General features: G+C 51.1%; 2 protein-coding genes across 4 annotated transcripts in view; both read right to left on the bottom strand.

Annotated features, from left to right (window-relative positions):
• Positions 1–840: 840 nt before the first annotated feature.
• PIM2 (Pim-2 proto-oncogene, serine/threonine kinase) lies at positions 841–6,166 on the bottom strand. The gene is made up of 6 exons (XM_044235522.1): positions 5,894–6,166; positions 5,651–5,760; positions 4,828–4,878; positions 2,720–3,092; positions 2,079–2,255; positions 841–1,983 (listed from the first exon to the last, which is right to left on the bottom strand). Exons 1-6 carry the CDS (start codon positions 5,952–5,954, stop codon positions 1,820–1,822), a joined length of 936 nt encoding a protein of 311 aa, XP_044091457.1. The 5' UTR covers positions 5,955–6,166; the 3' UTR covers positions 841–1,819.
• Positions 6,167–9,144: 2,978 nt separating this feature from the next.
• OTUD5 (OTU deubiquitinase 5) overlaps positions 9,145–14,943 on the bottom strand; it is a 29,198-nt gene continuing 23,399 nt past the window's right edge. For 2 of the 3 annotated variants that reach the window (XM_044234359.1, XM_044234357.1), the window contains exons 6-9: positions 12,407–12,610; positions 10,738–10,939; positions 10,533–10,646; positions 9,145–10,231 (exon numbers count right to left, since the gene is read on the bottom strand). In XM_044234359.1, the coding sequence (XP_044090294.1) occupies positions 10,107–10,231; positions 10,533–10,646; positions 10,738–10,939; positions 12,407–12,610 (645 nt within the window). In that variant the 3' untranslated portion in view covers positions 9,145–10,106. The remainder of the gene's footprint in view (positions 10,232–10,532; positions 10,647–10,737; positions 10,940–12,406; positions 12,611–14,943) is intronic. The other variant, XM_044234358.1, reaches the window with a different exon arrangement.

The raw sequence follows: 14,943 nt of genomic DNA, 5'->3' as shown, positions 1-14,943 counted from the left end.
GCCCCGCCCCCTGGAGAGTACGCAGGCGGCTGGGAGGAAATTTTAGACCCACGGTGCGGGACAGGTGAGGGTCAGGCGGGCAAACAGAGCAGAGCGGTTGAGGCCACACAAGCGAGGTGTTGGAGAGGGGAGACTGAGAGTAGGGAGGGTAAGTGAGCCCTTGTTGAGGAGAAAAAGAAATGCGAAGGGGACAGGTAAGCCACCAGGTGAGGCTTTCAGGTTAGCTTTTGAAAGCGGAGCAAGAGAGGGTACAGCTAAGGTTAGGGCCGGGACGTCGAGGTGAAGAATGAGAGGAGGGATGAATAAGAGAGCAAGGGAAAGGTGAAAAAAGGTAGGGGCAAAACGGGTACTTACACCCCGGATGTTATCAGGAAACATGGAAGGGCTGGGAAAGTTTCTGTCAGTGCCTGGCCCCTCCCTCACGGGTGACCTGAAAGGCCTTTTCTCCCACGGGAGAAGGGCTTTATTTCCTCCCCCGGCATTGGGGGGAGGCAGTTTTCTCTGGCCGAGCAAGATATCCCAAACATCTTCAGGGTCTACAGTAAATCCAGCGGAGCCCTTCTGCACATCCTGGAAACTACCTAAGAGCTGGAATGTGGGAAATCACGTTTTTCTTTGTGGTCCTGCTTAAACCAACCCACAGAACAACCTTAGGACAGTACCACAGGGCGAAGCCCTCCCAAGAGCAGAGGAGCAATCCAGCCCACCTCCCTCTTGACTCAGTATACAGTACATGCTTCATAATTGCCTCACTGTATCTACAAATAGCCAGTCGCTTCTGAGTCTAGAACATTTATCAAATAGTGAGCTTCCTTGCTTCATCTACAAATGGCCAGTCACTTCTGGTTCTGTAACATTTATTAAATAGTGGGTTTCCACACATGGCTTTTTTAAATAATCCAGGCAAGGGGAGAAGGAAGAGGAGGACATAGTTGGAGCTCCCCTCCCACCAATACATAAGTATTTACATTTCAGCAACTGGACAATACTGGCTCAGAAAGGAGGCAGCAAGAATCCAAAAAAGATGGAGGGGGTGGCCCAGGAGAACAAACAACTAGACTTGACTTCCCCCACCCCATCCCCCAAAAAACCATCCACCCCATCCTAGCGGACTCTGGTGGTGTCCATCTCCCATTTCCCAAATCATGGAAGTAGGGTTCTCCTCACCAGAATAAGAGCACTTGGGATAACAGAGTAGGGTCCCCTCACCAAAAAAAAAATTAAAAATTAAAAATTAAAAAATAAAATAAAATAGTAATAATAAAAATAATTAAAAAATAGTCCTGGGATAACAATAGGGCATTACCTCCCCCAGAATCAGCAACCCTGGGCTGAGGTAGGCAAGCAGCTTGACTGATTATAGGACCCTGGGCTAGGGAAAGGGTCCTTTTGCTAAAATAAGAGCTGCTGGGGCATTGGAAGGAAAGCACCCTTGCCCAAGTGAGAGCATTTGAACTAAGTGTGTGTGGTGGCAGCAGGAGGTGCCAGTGTAGGGGTTACAACTCATCAGAATAAGAGTCCTAGGGCTCAGAATGGAAGGAACCTCAACCAAATAAACACCCTTAGCAAAATGAGAAATAAGGAAGTTCCCCCCGCCCTCCAGAATAAGAGACCATAAGTTCTGGGAGGAAGGCTCCTTAGCAGAATTGGGATGGGGAGAGGGCAGACTTGGTTTATGTCTCCTGACCCCTGGTCCCCAATCTCTGACCCTAACAACACTGGATTTTTAATGACCTGTATAACCAGGTCAACAGATGTCCATCTATCCCTGTGGCATGCCATGGGACGGCTATTCCAACTAGCGGGGGCCTGGCTAGGACTAGGGCAGCAGGGACCAGGCCAAAGGGGTGGGCCCCCCCTTGGGGGCATTGAGGGGTGCATCCTCAGCTGGTGTCTGCATCCAGGGGTCCAGAAGTATCTCCTCCAGTGAGGGTCGGGCAGAGGGTTTGGGGGCCAGGCACCGGCGGATTAGGGCACAGCAGTCTGTGGATCAGAAGCACACAGATTAGTGGTCAGTTGGGGACACTAGGCCCTGGGAAGGATGGAATCCATTGAGCTAGGACTGGTGAAGGCCTCACCTGGGGACACATGGGCAGGGAAGTGGAGCTCAGCCTCCAGAATCTCCTGGTCCCTCTCGAAGGGAATGTCCCCACAAACCATGTCATAGAGGAGGATACCCAGTGACCAGACAGTGGCTGGGAGTGCGTGGTACTGGTGACGAGAGATCCACTCTGGGGGGCTGTACACCCTTGTCCCTGCAAACAAGCCAGAGATTAGACCACTCCCCGATAATGCCCCCGCCGAAAGTATGGTCCCCTCACCAGAATTAAGAGAACACACTATGGAAGCAGGGTCCCCTAACCAGAGAGTTCTTTAAATATAACAGCAGAGAATCATCATCAGGAAAAGAACAATTAAGTTAGCAGCAGAGTGGCCTTAACAGAATAAAAGCCCTTAAAAGTAACAGTAGGATCCCTTTACCAGACAGAAAAGGAACACTCAGTATAATAACACAATCCCTCACCAGGTCTGAGCACTGTCAGAAGATGGACTTTAGGAGAGGACAAGGCTTGAGAGCCCCCAATATTAAAACTCAAGAACATTATAAAGGTGCGATATAGATCAAGGAGCATGGGGTACCCCAGCACTAGAGGTCAAAGATCAAGGGACCATAAAGATAAAAGATTACCCCCCCCATTAAGATTTAGTGAAGACTTACCATCAAAATCAGTATAGGGTTCATCGTGAAGCAGGGCACCGGAGCCAAAATCAATGAGTTTGGCACAGCCCCGACGGAGATCCATCAGGATGTTCTCATCCTTGATGTCACGATGGACAACTCCACGGGCATGGCAGTGGCGAACAGCTGCCACTACCTGGGCAAACAGGCAGCGGCTTCGGCCCTCACCTAATGGGCCCTGCTCTGTGATGTAGTCAAAGAGATCCTGGGCAGGCAACGGCCGTTCGAGGACAAGCATGAAGCCTTCTGGTGTCTCAAACCAGTCAAGCAGGCGAATCACGCCAGGGTGCCCACCACCTGCACCCACCTTCCATAGCAATGCCACTTCCAGTGGGCATGTGGCCGAGTCTGACTGTGGGGGGAAGGGGAGAGAAAAGAGAACAGACGTCAAGCCAGTAGCTCTGAGGCTGACTTCTTGCCTGAACTTAAATCATAGCCCCTCAGCCTCCAGACTGTGTGTCCTTCAGCAGCCCACTTCCCTCCCTGAGCCTCAGTTTCCCTGTGTTAAGGGCTCAAACACAGCCACTAGAAAGGTCATTTGAGCCAAAAGCCCATGCACATCTGGCACATTATAGGAACTGAGTAAATATTTCAGTAAATGAAAGTCATTTTTTAAAAGATTTTATTTATTTATGAAAGTCATTTTTTAAAAAAAGGCCTTCTTGGGGCACCTGGGTGGCTCAGTCGGTTGAGCTCAGCTCAGGTCGTGATCTCATGGATCATGGGATCAAGTCCCACATTGGACTCCATGCTCAGCCCAGTGGGAGTCTGCTTGAAATGCTCTCTCCCTCTCCCTTTGCCCCTCTCCCCACTCTGGTGTGCACATGCATGCATGTTCTCTCTGAAATGAACAAATAAAATATATTTTTTAAAAAAGGCTTTCTGCTGAAGAAGCAACTGATGAACACTATTATGTAATAGTCTATCTTTTGTTCACTGGCATCTGAGAAGAGATTAGAACAGTGCCTTACATACAGTGGGTGCTCAATAGATGTTTGTTAAATAGTTGAAAGCACTTTATAGCACAGTCTGGCACAGAGTTAGCTCATAAAAATACTATTATTGTATAATGGTTTGTCTGTTTTGTTCACTGACTATAACAGTGCCTGGTAAGGAACAGGGTAGGGTTTAATACATATTTATTAAATAAGTAAAAGCAATTAGTAGAAAAGAACCCTGAAAAAAATAAGCTCTCAGTAAATGTAATATTTTGTCAAATGCCTAAAATTGTGCCTGGCATATAGTAGGTCCTCAATATACATTTGTTAAGTAGGTAAAAGTGATTAATTGCAAAGAACAAAGTAAGAACTCAATAATACTATCATGTGATGTTTTGTCACTGTCATTGAACATCTAGAGCTGTGTTGAACCCAAGTACTTAGTGGGACTGGGAACACAGTAAACTTTGATGATGAAGCAAAACCTGAGACACACAGTCAGTGCTCAATAAAAGGCATAAGTGTTAGGCCACAAAAGCCGCCCTATGCCAGAAGCCCGGTGAGGGCATACGGACAGCCAAAATCAGCTTTCCTGCCTGAGGTGGGGCCCTCTCCCGGCCAGTACACTGACTAGCACAGCCTCAGACAGGTTTTCTCACGGTGATGAAACTTTCGCTACCGCGCAGGCGCACCTTCTCCCTCTGGGTCCCACAACCTGCGCAGGCGCAGTCTCCCCCAGAGTCCGCCAGGGGGCGCTCCCACCTTTACAACTTGCCCAGACCCGCCCTGTTGTCCGTTAGCGTTCTAACGGCCCAAGAGAAGCAGCCACCGTCACCATGGCAACCAGTGACCTATGCCCCTCTTTCCCCACCAGCATGCCCTGCGGGCAGCCCCTGAGCCTGTGTTTGGAGGGAGGAGGAGAAAGGAGGGTTGGAGGGGGGAGAATCCAGGACCCAAAGCGAGCTGGGGTGAATCAGAACTGTATGGAGATGTGGATGTCACCAGAGGGGAGTAAACACAGGCTGGTAGGAGTATTCTCTTCACTGTTACAGGGCCCAGGGAATCATACAAGCCCTAGAAAGGGAAGGGGTTGCTGAGTCCCATCTTCAGAGATGGCGTCGCCAGGTCAGTGACTCCAGAGATACTCACCAAGGGGGACCAGCCCAGCACGCGATTCCGGGGGATCACTTTGATGGCCACCTGGAGAGGGGGGCTGAGGTGAGGGGGCCACCAGATGACCCTTTGACCCCCCCAATCTTTGACCCCCCCACCAGATGACCCTTTGACACCCCCCCTCAGTCTAGTCTTTCGGTATCAACCTTGCTACACCACAACCCAAAATGAGCTGGAGCTTCTCCCCTGCTCTCCAAGTCCCCAGAACCGAGTTTATCTCTCCCATGATCCTTGGCCCTGGGTTCTCTCTTCTCAGGCTTCAGGACCCCTCACTCCAGATCCTGGGCTCTTAATTTCCTAATACCCCAAGCCCTCAATCTTACCATCCAGCTCCAAGACCCTCCAATTTTGTACTGGGTTCCTCGTCCTAAAGGACTCCACACTGGACATCTGCCCTCGAAATCCCTCAAATCTCAGCTCTGGGTATCTCTACCTTCCCACACAGATACACATCCCCTGGATCCCAGGGCCTACAGTCCTCATGACCCCCCAGTCCTCAGTCTCACTCCCTGGACCTCCAGCATCCCTGCCCTGAAACACCCTCTTCCCCCACATACCCACCTGGATCGCCACACACACAAACAAGCGCGCGCATGTGCGCGCGCTCGGGCACCCCCACCAACCCGGATCCTGGTCCTCATGACCCTACCACGCACACATTGGCGGCTCATCCCCTGGTCAATGAGCATCCCAGCCTCGGGACTCCCACCCGCCACACACACACACCACACACGCACGCACGCACGCAAGCACGCACGCACACCACCCCTGACCCACCCAAGACCCTCGTGGTTGATACCTGGAGTCGGTCTGTGACGCGATGTCCTGCGAAGACGGTACCAAAGCCCCCCTTACCAAGGAGGGGGCCGAGTCGGTACTCGGCCTCGAACGCTTCGCGATCCTTGCCTCCTACGCAGGCGGAGGCGAGGAAGTCAGGGTGGCTGCGTGCTGAGCCCTGCCGCGACCCTTTCCCCCTCCCCCCGCACCGCCCTCAACCACTTCAGCCCACCCGGCCTAGTCGCAGTAGGGGAGCCTCGCTCACCTGGCGGCGGCGTGGGGGTCACGGGGGCCACGGGGAGCCCTTGCAGAGGCTTAGTCAACATGGAGGTGGTGCTGCGCAGATTGAGCCCGCTGAGCCCGCAGGGCGTGGATGCCCGGGGTAGCGAGGCTGGGGAGCCAGGACTTGGGGGCGCCAGGGTGGAAGGCAAAGAAGCTGATGGCCCAAAAGCGCCCGCAAAACAGCGCAACGTTAAGATTCGACGCGCGCGCCAGCCCCAACGCTACTGAGCCGGGGCACGCGCCTCCCGAGAGAGTCGCCCCGGGCGACAGCCCCGCCCACTTGGCTTTGATCAATCCGGACGCGGCACCTGCTGTACCCCAGCCAATAGGAGCCAGTCCTAATTTGCATACCACCCTCAACGTTTCAAGTACCCCCTTATGCAAATGCATGCCCGGATCTTCCGCGGGGGCCGGGCCTGCATGCAAATGTGGGGGGCGCGCGCAAAGAGGAAACCAGTTCTGGGAATCCCTTTGCAGCAACCGCATTTGTTTTGGTTGTTGCTCAGGGTTGTTTTTATATATGTGTGTGTTATGTGTATATATAGATATAAACTTAAAAAAATAACTGCACCGCCTCCTTTCCTAGGAAGTTGGTTTGCAGCCACTGCTTCGAGATTAGCGCGGAGATAATGCCACGCCGGGCTTCTAAGAATCTGGGCCTGTGGCTACCCAGGACCTTGTCTCCAAAGAGTGCTCCTCACTCAGGACCAGAGCCCTCAAGGCGGCTAGAGGCCTCTGCCCCAAAACTGAAGCCAAGAATCCTGGAAGAATCTTTCCAGCTTCCAGGGATGGGTAAACCCCCCTGACTACCGCGGGAGAGGCGCTGGTCAAAGACAGCATTCCCACGCCCTGAGGCGGAGGGCTGTGGGGTGTTTTGGAGCCCTTAACCTGGACAGACCTGGCTAGGTCTGGCCGCAAGCCCAGTCAGCACATCTAGAATTTGGAGTGGCAGAGGGAAGTGGAGCTCGGGTGGGGGTGGGGTCCTAGCGAGCCAGAATGATGGTAGAGACAGGGACGGAAAGAACTCAGACAGGTGGTAAAATACTCTCAGTCACAAATTTGGGAAAAACAAATTTGGGTAAAAGAGTCTATCCTCACGCCGGAGAAAGAGATGCATTCAAGACACACAGAAATACCATGTGATATACACAAAACCGATAGTCAGACGCATTCATGTAAACTTGTTCTAGACACACATGCACACATCTACTGTCACGGAGCCTGACATCCACCATCAGGCAGGCATGCTGCCAGTTATGTCCTGGAATGACACCCGGTGAAACACTTAAGGAAAGACAGGCACTCCAGAGATTCGCATGGACCGACGCTGCCATGTGACAATGACACAGAAATGTCTTGTCAGACACACCACCAGAACTTGTCACAAAGATACTGGCACCATCAGACATGCACCGTCAGGGGAAGACTTGTACTGTCCCAGAAATGAGAGACCTTGAGTCTGTCACAGGAAGACACACAGATGCTCCAGACACACAAGTACTGCTCCAAAGGCAGACATAAATACTTATGCGACAGAGCCACATAGATAGGCAGCATCACAAAAACAGACGTGGATAGATACACACCAGCAAACAAGCAGTGTTGTCATTGAAACTGTACAGAAATAGCTACCCAGAATCTGTCACAGGAATACAAACGGACATCCACACCATCAGAAAGAAACTGCAGATGCGCTGTCACAGACCCACGCAGACATGGACTTGTCTCAGAAACAGACATAAACTGTCAGAGATAGAGTCCCACACTCAGTCACCATCTGACACACCTGGAAACAAGCCCTCATCAAACACTCTAGACATTGCAAGGTGCATGTGAAGACTTGAACTCACCAAACGTGTGCACGCGCGCAGAGACACACGCACCCACCCAAAAAGCAGACACACACATGTACTCTCCCTCATTCATCCAGTATTTATTAGAGGGCTACTGTAAGCCTACCAGGTCCCAGTAAGAGTGCAGATATTAGAGATAACACAAATTAAGTCAGGCATCACAGCCCTTGCCCAGGAAGTGAATCACAGTTATTGGGGGAAGGAGTAAAGATGTATCTGTGGATAGAGGTGAGAATATGGATGAGGTCACACAGGGATTCACAGAATGTGACACTTTACCTATCTTGAAGGACAAGGTTGGGGGCTCAGGATGGGGAAAGGCAAATTCCAGGCAGAAGCCCGTGAAATTGGATAGGGTGGCAAGAGGTAGGCAGGGGGGTAAATGGTGTAAAAACTTCAAAATAATGAATAATGTTTTTCTGAAAATAAATAAATTGATTTTAAAAAAAACTTCAAAATGAGGTAAATAAATACTACTTGCTAACCTCTGGGATCTCAGAACATGCCAGGTACCATGCCATCAGACATTATTATATGCTGTCCATGTGCATTCTCTCTCAATGCTCACAACCAGAGAGAGCGTGAGGTAGTAGACATTAATCACTCCTACCATACACATGGTGGGACCCCTGAAACTCAGCCTGTGATTTGACCAAAATCACAGAACTATAAAAAACCAGGGTGGGCTCCCAACCAACTCTCCAACATGTGCATGCTTGACCAATGTGGATTCCACAGGCACCCCACAAGATGGCCACCCAGCCAGCCATGCCTTTGGCGGCAGAGCTGGACATGCATCCTTCCACAGGGGCCCCGCTAGTGAGGCACAGCAAAACACACTCTTGACAAGACCTGGGGGTCAGCCATCCTTCTCTGCCTTGGCTTTACCCCAAGGAAAGGCAGGGGCATGGGTGTCAGAGGACTGGGAACATGAAAAAGAAAGCGTTTAACCATCCCTTAGTTACACCAGGGAGGCCCCTCCAGTTGATTTCACTGAACTTATGTTGATACGAAGCATTGTGTGCCTTTCCAAAGCATTTCCGCATCAAGGAGCACAAGGAAAGAGCAAACATACACAGGGAAGGAGGCAGGCAGAAAAGCTGCAAGTTCAGTTCCAGCCCTCAAGCTCCTAGTTCTCTGCTCCTACCACACCCCAGAACACAGGGTGGGCAGGCTACGTGTGCAAGTAAGATGGAGCTTTCTTGGTGGGAACAGGTCCAGAAGTTGGTTTAGTAAGAATGAATCAAATATGAACAAACCGGGCCCACAGACATACCCTACTGGAGAGCATGCAGCCCTCAGAGGTCAAGCCAAGGCCTATGCCATCACTGCCTCTGCCCGGAGGCCCACCCACCCCAAGCCCCACACAGAACAGAGGCGCTCAGGGGAAACTGACATTTGGTTTTATTGTGCCAAGGACATTACAGATGGTGGATCTTGTTAACACCTGCAGAGCACGGGTGCCCCATCTGCTGAGGCTGTTCCCACTCCCCACACTCAAATCCTGGGCGGCAGCAGCCTCGATCCTCAAAGGTGCCCCCACCCCAAGATTCCAGAGACCGGTGGCGGTGGCAGTGGTGTGGAAGCAGTAGGAATGCTGCGAGGCCAGAGTCTCATTGTCCAAAGCCCACGGGACACCTGCCCCTGCCCCCGCCCCAGCTTGTACTCTAGACCCTGCCCACCTCCACAGAGCTGAAGGCTAGAGATGGCAACCACATCTTTGCGCCCCCTCTGTGCCCCGTGGCCTGCCTGCTCCCAAACCAGAGAGATGCCGCCTTCACAGAGCCAATGCTATTGTCTACATCATTTTGGATTGGTTGAGTTTATAAGATAAAAGTACATTTTAATAAAGAAAAAATTCAACATTGAAGGCTCAGACATTCTTGGGGTACTGGGAAGGGGAATTCCCACTTCTTCCTCCCACCTCCCCAGTATCATTGTGGAGGTGGGGTGACAAGTATTTCTGATCTTGGAAAAAATGGGGGGCAAGGATACTTTCCTCTGTCTGAATGTCTCTCCTCGGGGGCTGCCTGGCTGCCAGTTGGTTTGTCTGTGTGCCTCTCGCCTACCTTCGGCACCCTTGCCCAAGTCCCCTGTGGAATGCAGGGATGGTGCTGTGCAGGGGGCAACAGGGCACGTCAGCTGGCGAAGAGACGGGTGATGGTGGTGGTGGCAGCGATGAGAGGGGGCGCAGGGGTGGGCCAGCCAGAGGGAAGTGGGGAGGAGCAGAAGGAGGGGGAAAAGGGAAGAAGGCAAGAGGGAAGAAAGCCAAAGAAGGTGGGGCGGCACCGGAGGGCAGGAGTGGTAGGGGTTGGGAGATGGTCTCCAGTCTCTGGGTCTCCATCAACTCTTGTCTGGGGGTGGATCTCTGTGCACTTTGTTTTTCTTCATACTGTCTAGGTATTCCTGTTGGGATACTGCCAGCACCGATGCTAGGATCTCATCATCATCCCAGTCGTTCAGACCTGCTGGGCAAGACGAAGAGGAAAAGGATGATGGGGCACTCACAGCGCACTTTCTCCTCAGCCTTTGCTGATCCCGGCTCCAGAGAGATCCCGTCCAGGCCCCTCTTTCTCTACAGAGAGGGCTCCTCTGGACCTATGAAATCCCATGCAAATCTCCTCCGGACACATGGCTTGGGCTTGAAAAACTCCCTTTTCCTGTGGAGAGGGCCAGAGGCTCTAGAAGCCCCCCTCTCAGGACTTGCTGCTTCTTCCATCTCTCCCCAACTCCCAGCTGGCCCCCGGCCCCTAGATAGAGGAGGCTTACCAAAGGCAGAGGGGGACATCTGCTGAATGAGGGCCCGGCACTCCAGAGCAGGGTAGAGGGACACGAGCGGGGAAGTAGCCCGGTCGGCCCCTGCTGAGAACTGGCTGCTTGTACCTGGGGCAGAGGGACAGTCAGAGGCAGGGTGCCCACAACCTAGGCAGCACCTCCTAACCCCAGCATGCTTCCCTGTCACCAAGTCACTGACCTGGTGCACAGGGTGAAGGAGGTTTGGCAAGAGCTAAGACAGTGCCTGGGGAAGGGGGCTTGATGCCCAGCTCGGCGTGCAGCTCAGGGTGCTCGGGCGAAGAGGCTGAACTCCGCTGCCGCGGGGACCGGCTGGTCCACTCCTCCAGGCCACTGGAGGCTGCTGCTGTGGCAGAACTGCATGTGGCGCTGGCTTTCCGGGGCTGCAGTGCAGGAGGAGGAGGTAAGGACCGATGCCAGGCGTGAGCCTCCTCTGCCTCATCCCAAAGGGCTGGCTCGCTCCTGACATCCTGGCTGTGATACAGTTTCTACGTAGGCCACCATCATTCCTAGTCACACAGCAGACTGCAGGATGAAGGCCAGCTCCTTAATGCCCCCCTCACATCATTACAGCCAATCTGGCAGGAAATCTGTACCTCTACCTTCAAAACACGTTCAGACTCTACGCCCTTTCCTCATTCCTCCCAAGCCAGCACTGCCAGCTGCCGCCACTGGGACTTCTCTAGTAGCTTCCACCTCACTGGTCCCCTGCTTCTTCCCCTAACTCCCTAGACTCCATGCTGCACTCAGCAATCACAGGGATCCTGTCCCTCCTCTGCTCACCACCCTCCCAAAGACTTCTGCCTCAGCCACAGTAAAAGCCAAAGTTCTTAGCACAGCCCACAAGCCCCTTCTGGATCCAGCACCACCCCCCTCTGAATACTGCATTCTGCTCAGCCACACTGGCCTCCGGGCCACTCCCAGATCACACCAGGGATGCACTCTCCCTCAGGGCTTTGCTCTGGCTGGCCTTCTGCCTGGCCTGGCCCATGCACTTAGCTAACTGCCTCACCTCCTGCAAGCTTTTGCTCACATCTCAACTGCTCTGAGGCCTACCCTGATCATACTCTCTTATCCTATGAACTCTCAGCTCCCTCTCAGCCCTATTCATTCTCTTCACTCTGCTCTACGTGTTTCAACTATCCTACCTCTCAACTCATCTATTCATTATGTTCACTGTTTCTTCTGTTTGACTCTGCAAAAATGTAAGCACCACAAGGACAGGGATCTGGGCTTGCCCAGCTCATCAATGTACCCTCACACACTGAGAACAGTGCCTGGCACAGACCTGCAATTAACAGTTGTTGTAGAAATTACTCAACTCTTGCCAATATCTACAACCACTCTATACTCCTTGTGATTCTTCAAATGCCTGGCTGCTCTGCCCCATCCCTGCCCTAAAAATCCAATCTGCCTGTGCGAAGACTGACCAGAAACCCCATGTCCAGTGGTCTCAAAGCCAGGGTCATGGGCCTCACTGATATATCTGTCTGCCTCAGTAGACAGGGGATCACTGAGAGTGGAATAGGCCAGACCTAATTTTACATCCTCAGCACAGAGCCTGACATATAAGGACATTCAACAAAAGCTTATCTCTCTGGAACTATCCATCAATCCCACACGTCACTGTGAGTGGCTGGCCTCCCTCACTCCTTAGGAGCTTGTTCTGCAAAGGTGTTGAGAGTTCTAAGGCACAATGCCAAGACTAAGGCCAAGATGTGGTACAGAATGAGCTGAGAGCTTCCTTCTCTTCCAGATGTCAAAACCGCTTAATTTCTTCTGTCTGTACAGGAGCAGAACATGTGAAGTAAGGGGTTCCTGGCCAGGCCTCACTTGAGCCCAGGACTCACCTGGCTGGGGCCGCGGACCTGGCGGGCCTGTTTCTCCTGATCCCGCAGCCACTGCAGGTAAGATTCTCGAGCCACCTGCTCCTCAATGGCCTCATTTGTGGCCTCCCAGTCTGTGGCCCGCTTCTTGTCTTCCAGCATTTGCTGTTCAATCCATGACTCCTCTGATGTTTTTATGGCATTCTTCATCAGGGACTGCTCTGCAAACTGCAAGGCAGGGAGGAACAGGGATGTGGGGGGACACTCTGAACTCTGGCCAGGAGCCAGACCGGCTCAGGATTGTAGGCCTATAGGCCCAGAAGAGAGGAGACAGGAAGGCAGGTACTCTTACAAGGACCCCCAAGCAGGCCGCCTTTTCATCAAGAATTGGGGGAAGGCTGACTTTGGTAGTGGGACTTGTCATTCCAAACTCCTATACTCAGAAGCCGTGCTCCCAACCCCAAGACACCTTGAGTGAAGTACTATGTCTGGGGCAGCCAGGTGCTGGAATTTAAAGATGCCTCACCCAGCGATGACTCATTTCATAATGTTGAGACCTTCCTCACCTATGCCCAGATGGGACAAGGAGAAAAGATCACCTGAGAAGTTAGCTGAGTGTACACAGGGTGAAGGGAGTATTTGGACATTTAAGGGGACAAGGGGATAGTATCATCATGGGAAAGGGTGTTATGAATTGTGGGACATTGTAGGAGAGTGCTTTTTGTCAGGTGGGGAGACACAACAGCATTTAAAAAAATGAAGTAGGGGCACCTGGGTGGCTCAGTGGGTTAAAGCCTCTGCCTTTGGCTCAGGTCATGATCCCAGGGTCCTGGGATCGAGCCCCACATCGGGCTCTCTGCTCAGCGGGGAGCCTGCTTCTCTCCCTCCCCTCTCTCTGCCTGCCTCTCTGCCTACTTGTGATCTCTGTATGTCAAATAAATAAATAAAAATCTTTTTAAAAAATTTAAAAAATGAAGTGATAAAAAAATACCAGAGCATATGATCTCCCTGATATGAGGAAGTGGTGATGCAACATGGGGGCTTAAGTGGGTAGGAGAAGAATCCATGAAACAAGATGGGATAGGGAGGGAGACAAACCATAAGTGACTCTTAATCTCACGAAACAAACTGTGGGTTGCTGGGGGGAGAGGGGTTGGGAGAAGGGGGGTAGGGTTATGGACATTGGGGAGGGTATGTGCTTTTGGGTAAATTGGAAGGGGAGGTGAACCATGAGAGACTATGGACTCTGAAAAACAATCTGAGGGGTTTGAAGTGGCGGGGGGGTGGGAGGTTGGGGTACCAGGTGGTGGGTATTATAGAGGGCACGGCTTGCATGGAGCACTGGGTGTGGTGAAAAAATAATGAATACTGTTTTTCTGAAAATAAATAAATTGGAAAAAAAATACCAGAGCATATTCTAGGCATTAAGTATTGCTCAGTGAAATGCTAATATTATTTTAATGTAAATACATACACTACACGCAATGTGTGCATTATGATGGAGAATGTAATTTTTTACCTATGTATAATAGTCCAGAAAGCATGTAAAACTCTATGTTAGAACAAGCCAATTTAGAAATGGGCAAAAAGTCTATAAACACAATTTCCTCAGAGAAGATATACAGATGGCAAATAAGCACGAGAAGATGCTCAACACCATTTGCCATCAGAAAATTGCAAATTAAAACTGATGAGGTACCTTATCAGTTGGAGGTATCAGCTAAGAACTGTAGCTTCAGAGATATGGATGGTTACATAAGAAATATTTCTAGATAAATGTATACACGGGTTAGTATACACAGATCTATCTCCTTGCTCTGTCAGCTGAATGGGCCTAGAAGCAAGGACACCCCAGTAGTAAGGAGCTCAGTCAGCACCCAGATCTTGGTTTCTTTTTTTTTTTTTTTTAAAGATTTTATTTATTTATTTGCCAGAGAGAGGGAAAGAGACTGAGAGCGCACAGGAAGGCAGAGTGGCAGCAGAGGCAGAGGGAGAAGCAGGCTCCCCACAGAGCAAGGAGCCTGATGTGGGACTCGATCCCAGGACGCTGGGATCATGACCTGAGCCGAAGGCAGCCGCCCAACCAACTGAGCCACCCAGGCATCCCCAGATCTTGGTTTCTAATAACATATTCCAGTAAAAGGAACCAGAGGTCTTTGGAAAAATGGCTGGTTCTAGGACTGGGGCAAGAAATATACAAGATGAACTGGGAGCACCTCATAGTGCCAGAAAGTAAGAAAGTGCTGCAAAATGAAACACAATAAACAAACCAAACAAAACAAAACCAAACAAGAAAAAACCAACCCACCACTACAATGATGGGGATATGTCAACACGATGCAGGAACCAACTGAGAGCACTCGACAGCCAAAACTGGAACAATGTGAGCATCAAAATAAATATAGTACTGGATTATAACTCAAAATATAAAAGAAATACCCTTGAGTCCATAGTGATATAAATAAATGGGGGACAAGAGACAAATCTCCCTTGCAGATGAATTCTACATCATTTACGTAGATACTCTACCCTCAAGAAAATGGAGCATAACCACTGCTTCT

The sequence above is a fragment of the Neovison vison genome, chromosome X (genome assembly GCF_020171115.1).
Source record: "Neovison vison isolate M4711 chromosome X, ASM_NN_V1, whole genome shotgun sequence".
Classification (NCBI taxonomy): domain Eukaryota; kingdom Metazoa; phylum Chordata; class Mammalia; order Carnivora; family Mustelidae; genus Neogale; species Neogale vison.
The sequence above is the reverse complement of the archived record's forward strand: the minus strand, read 5'-3'. Positions and strand labels throughout refer to the sequence as shown.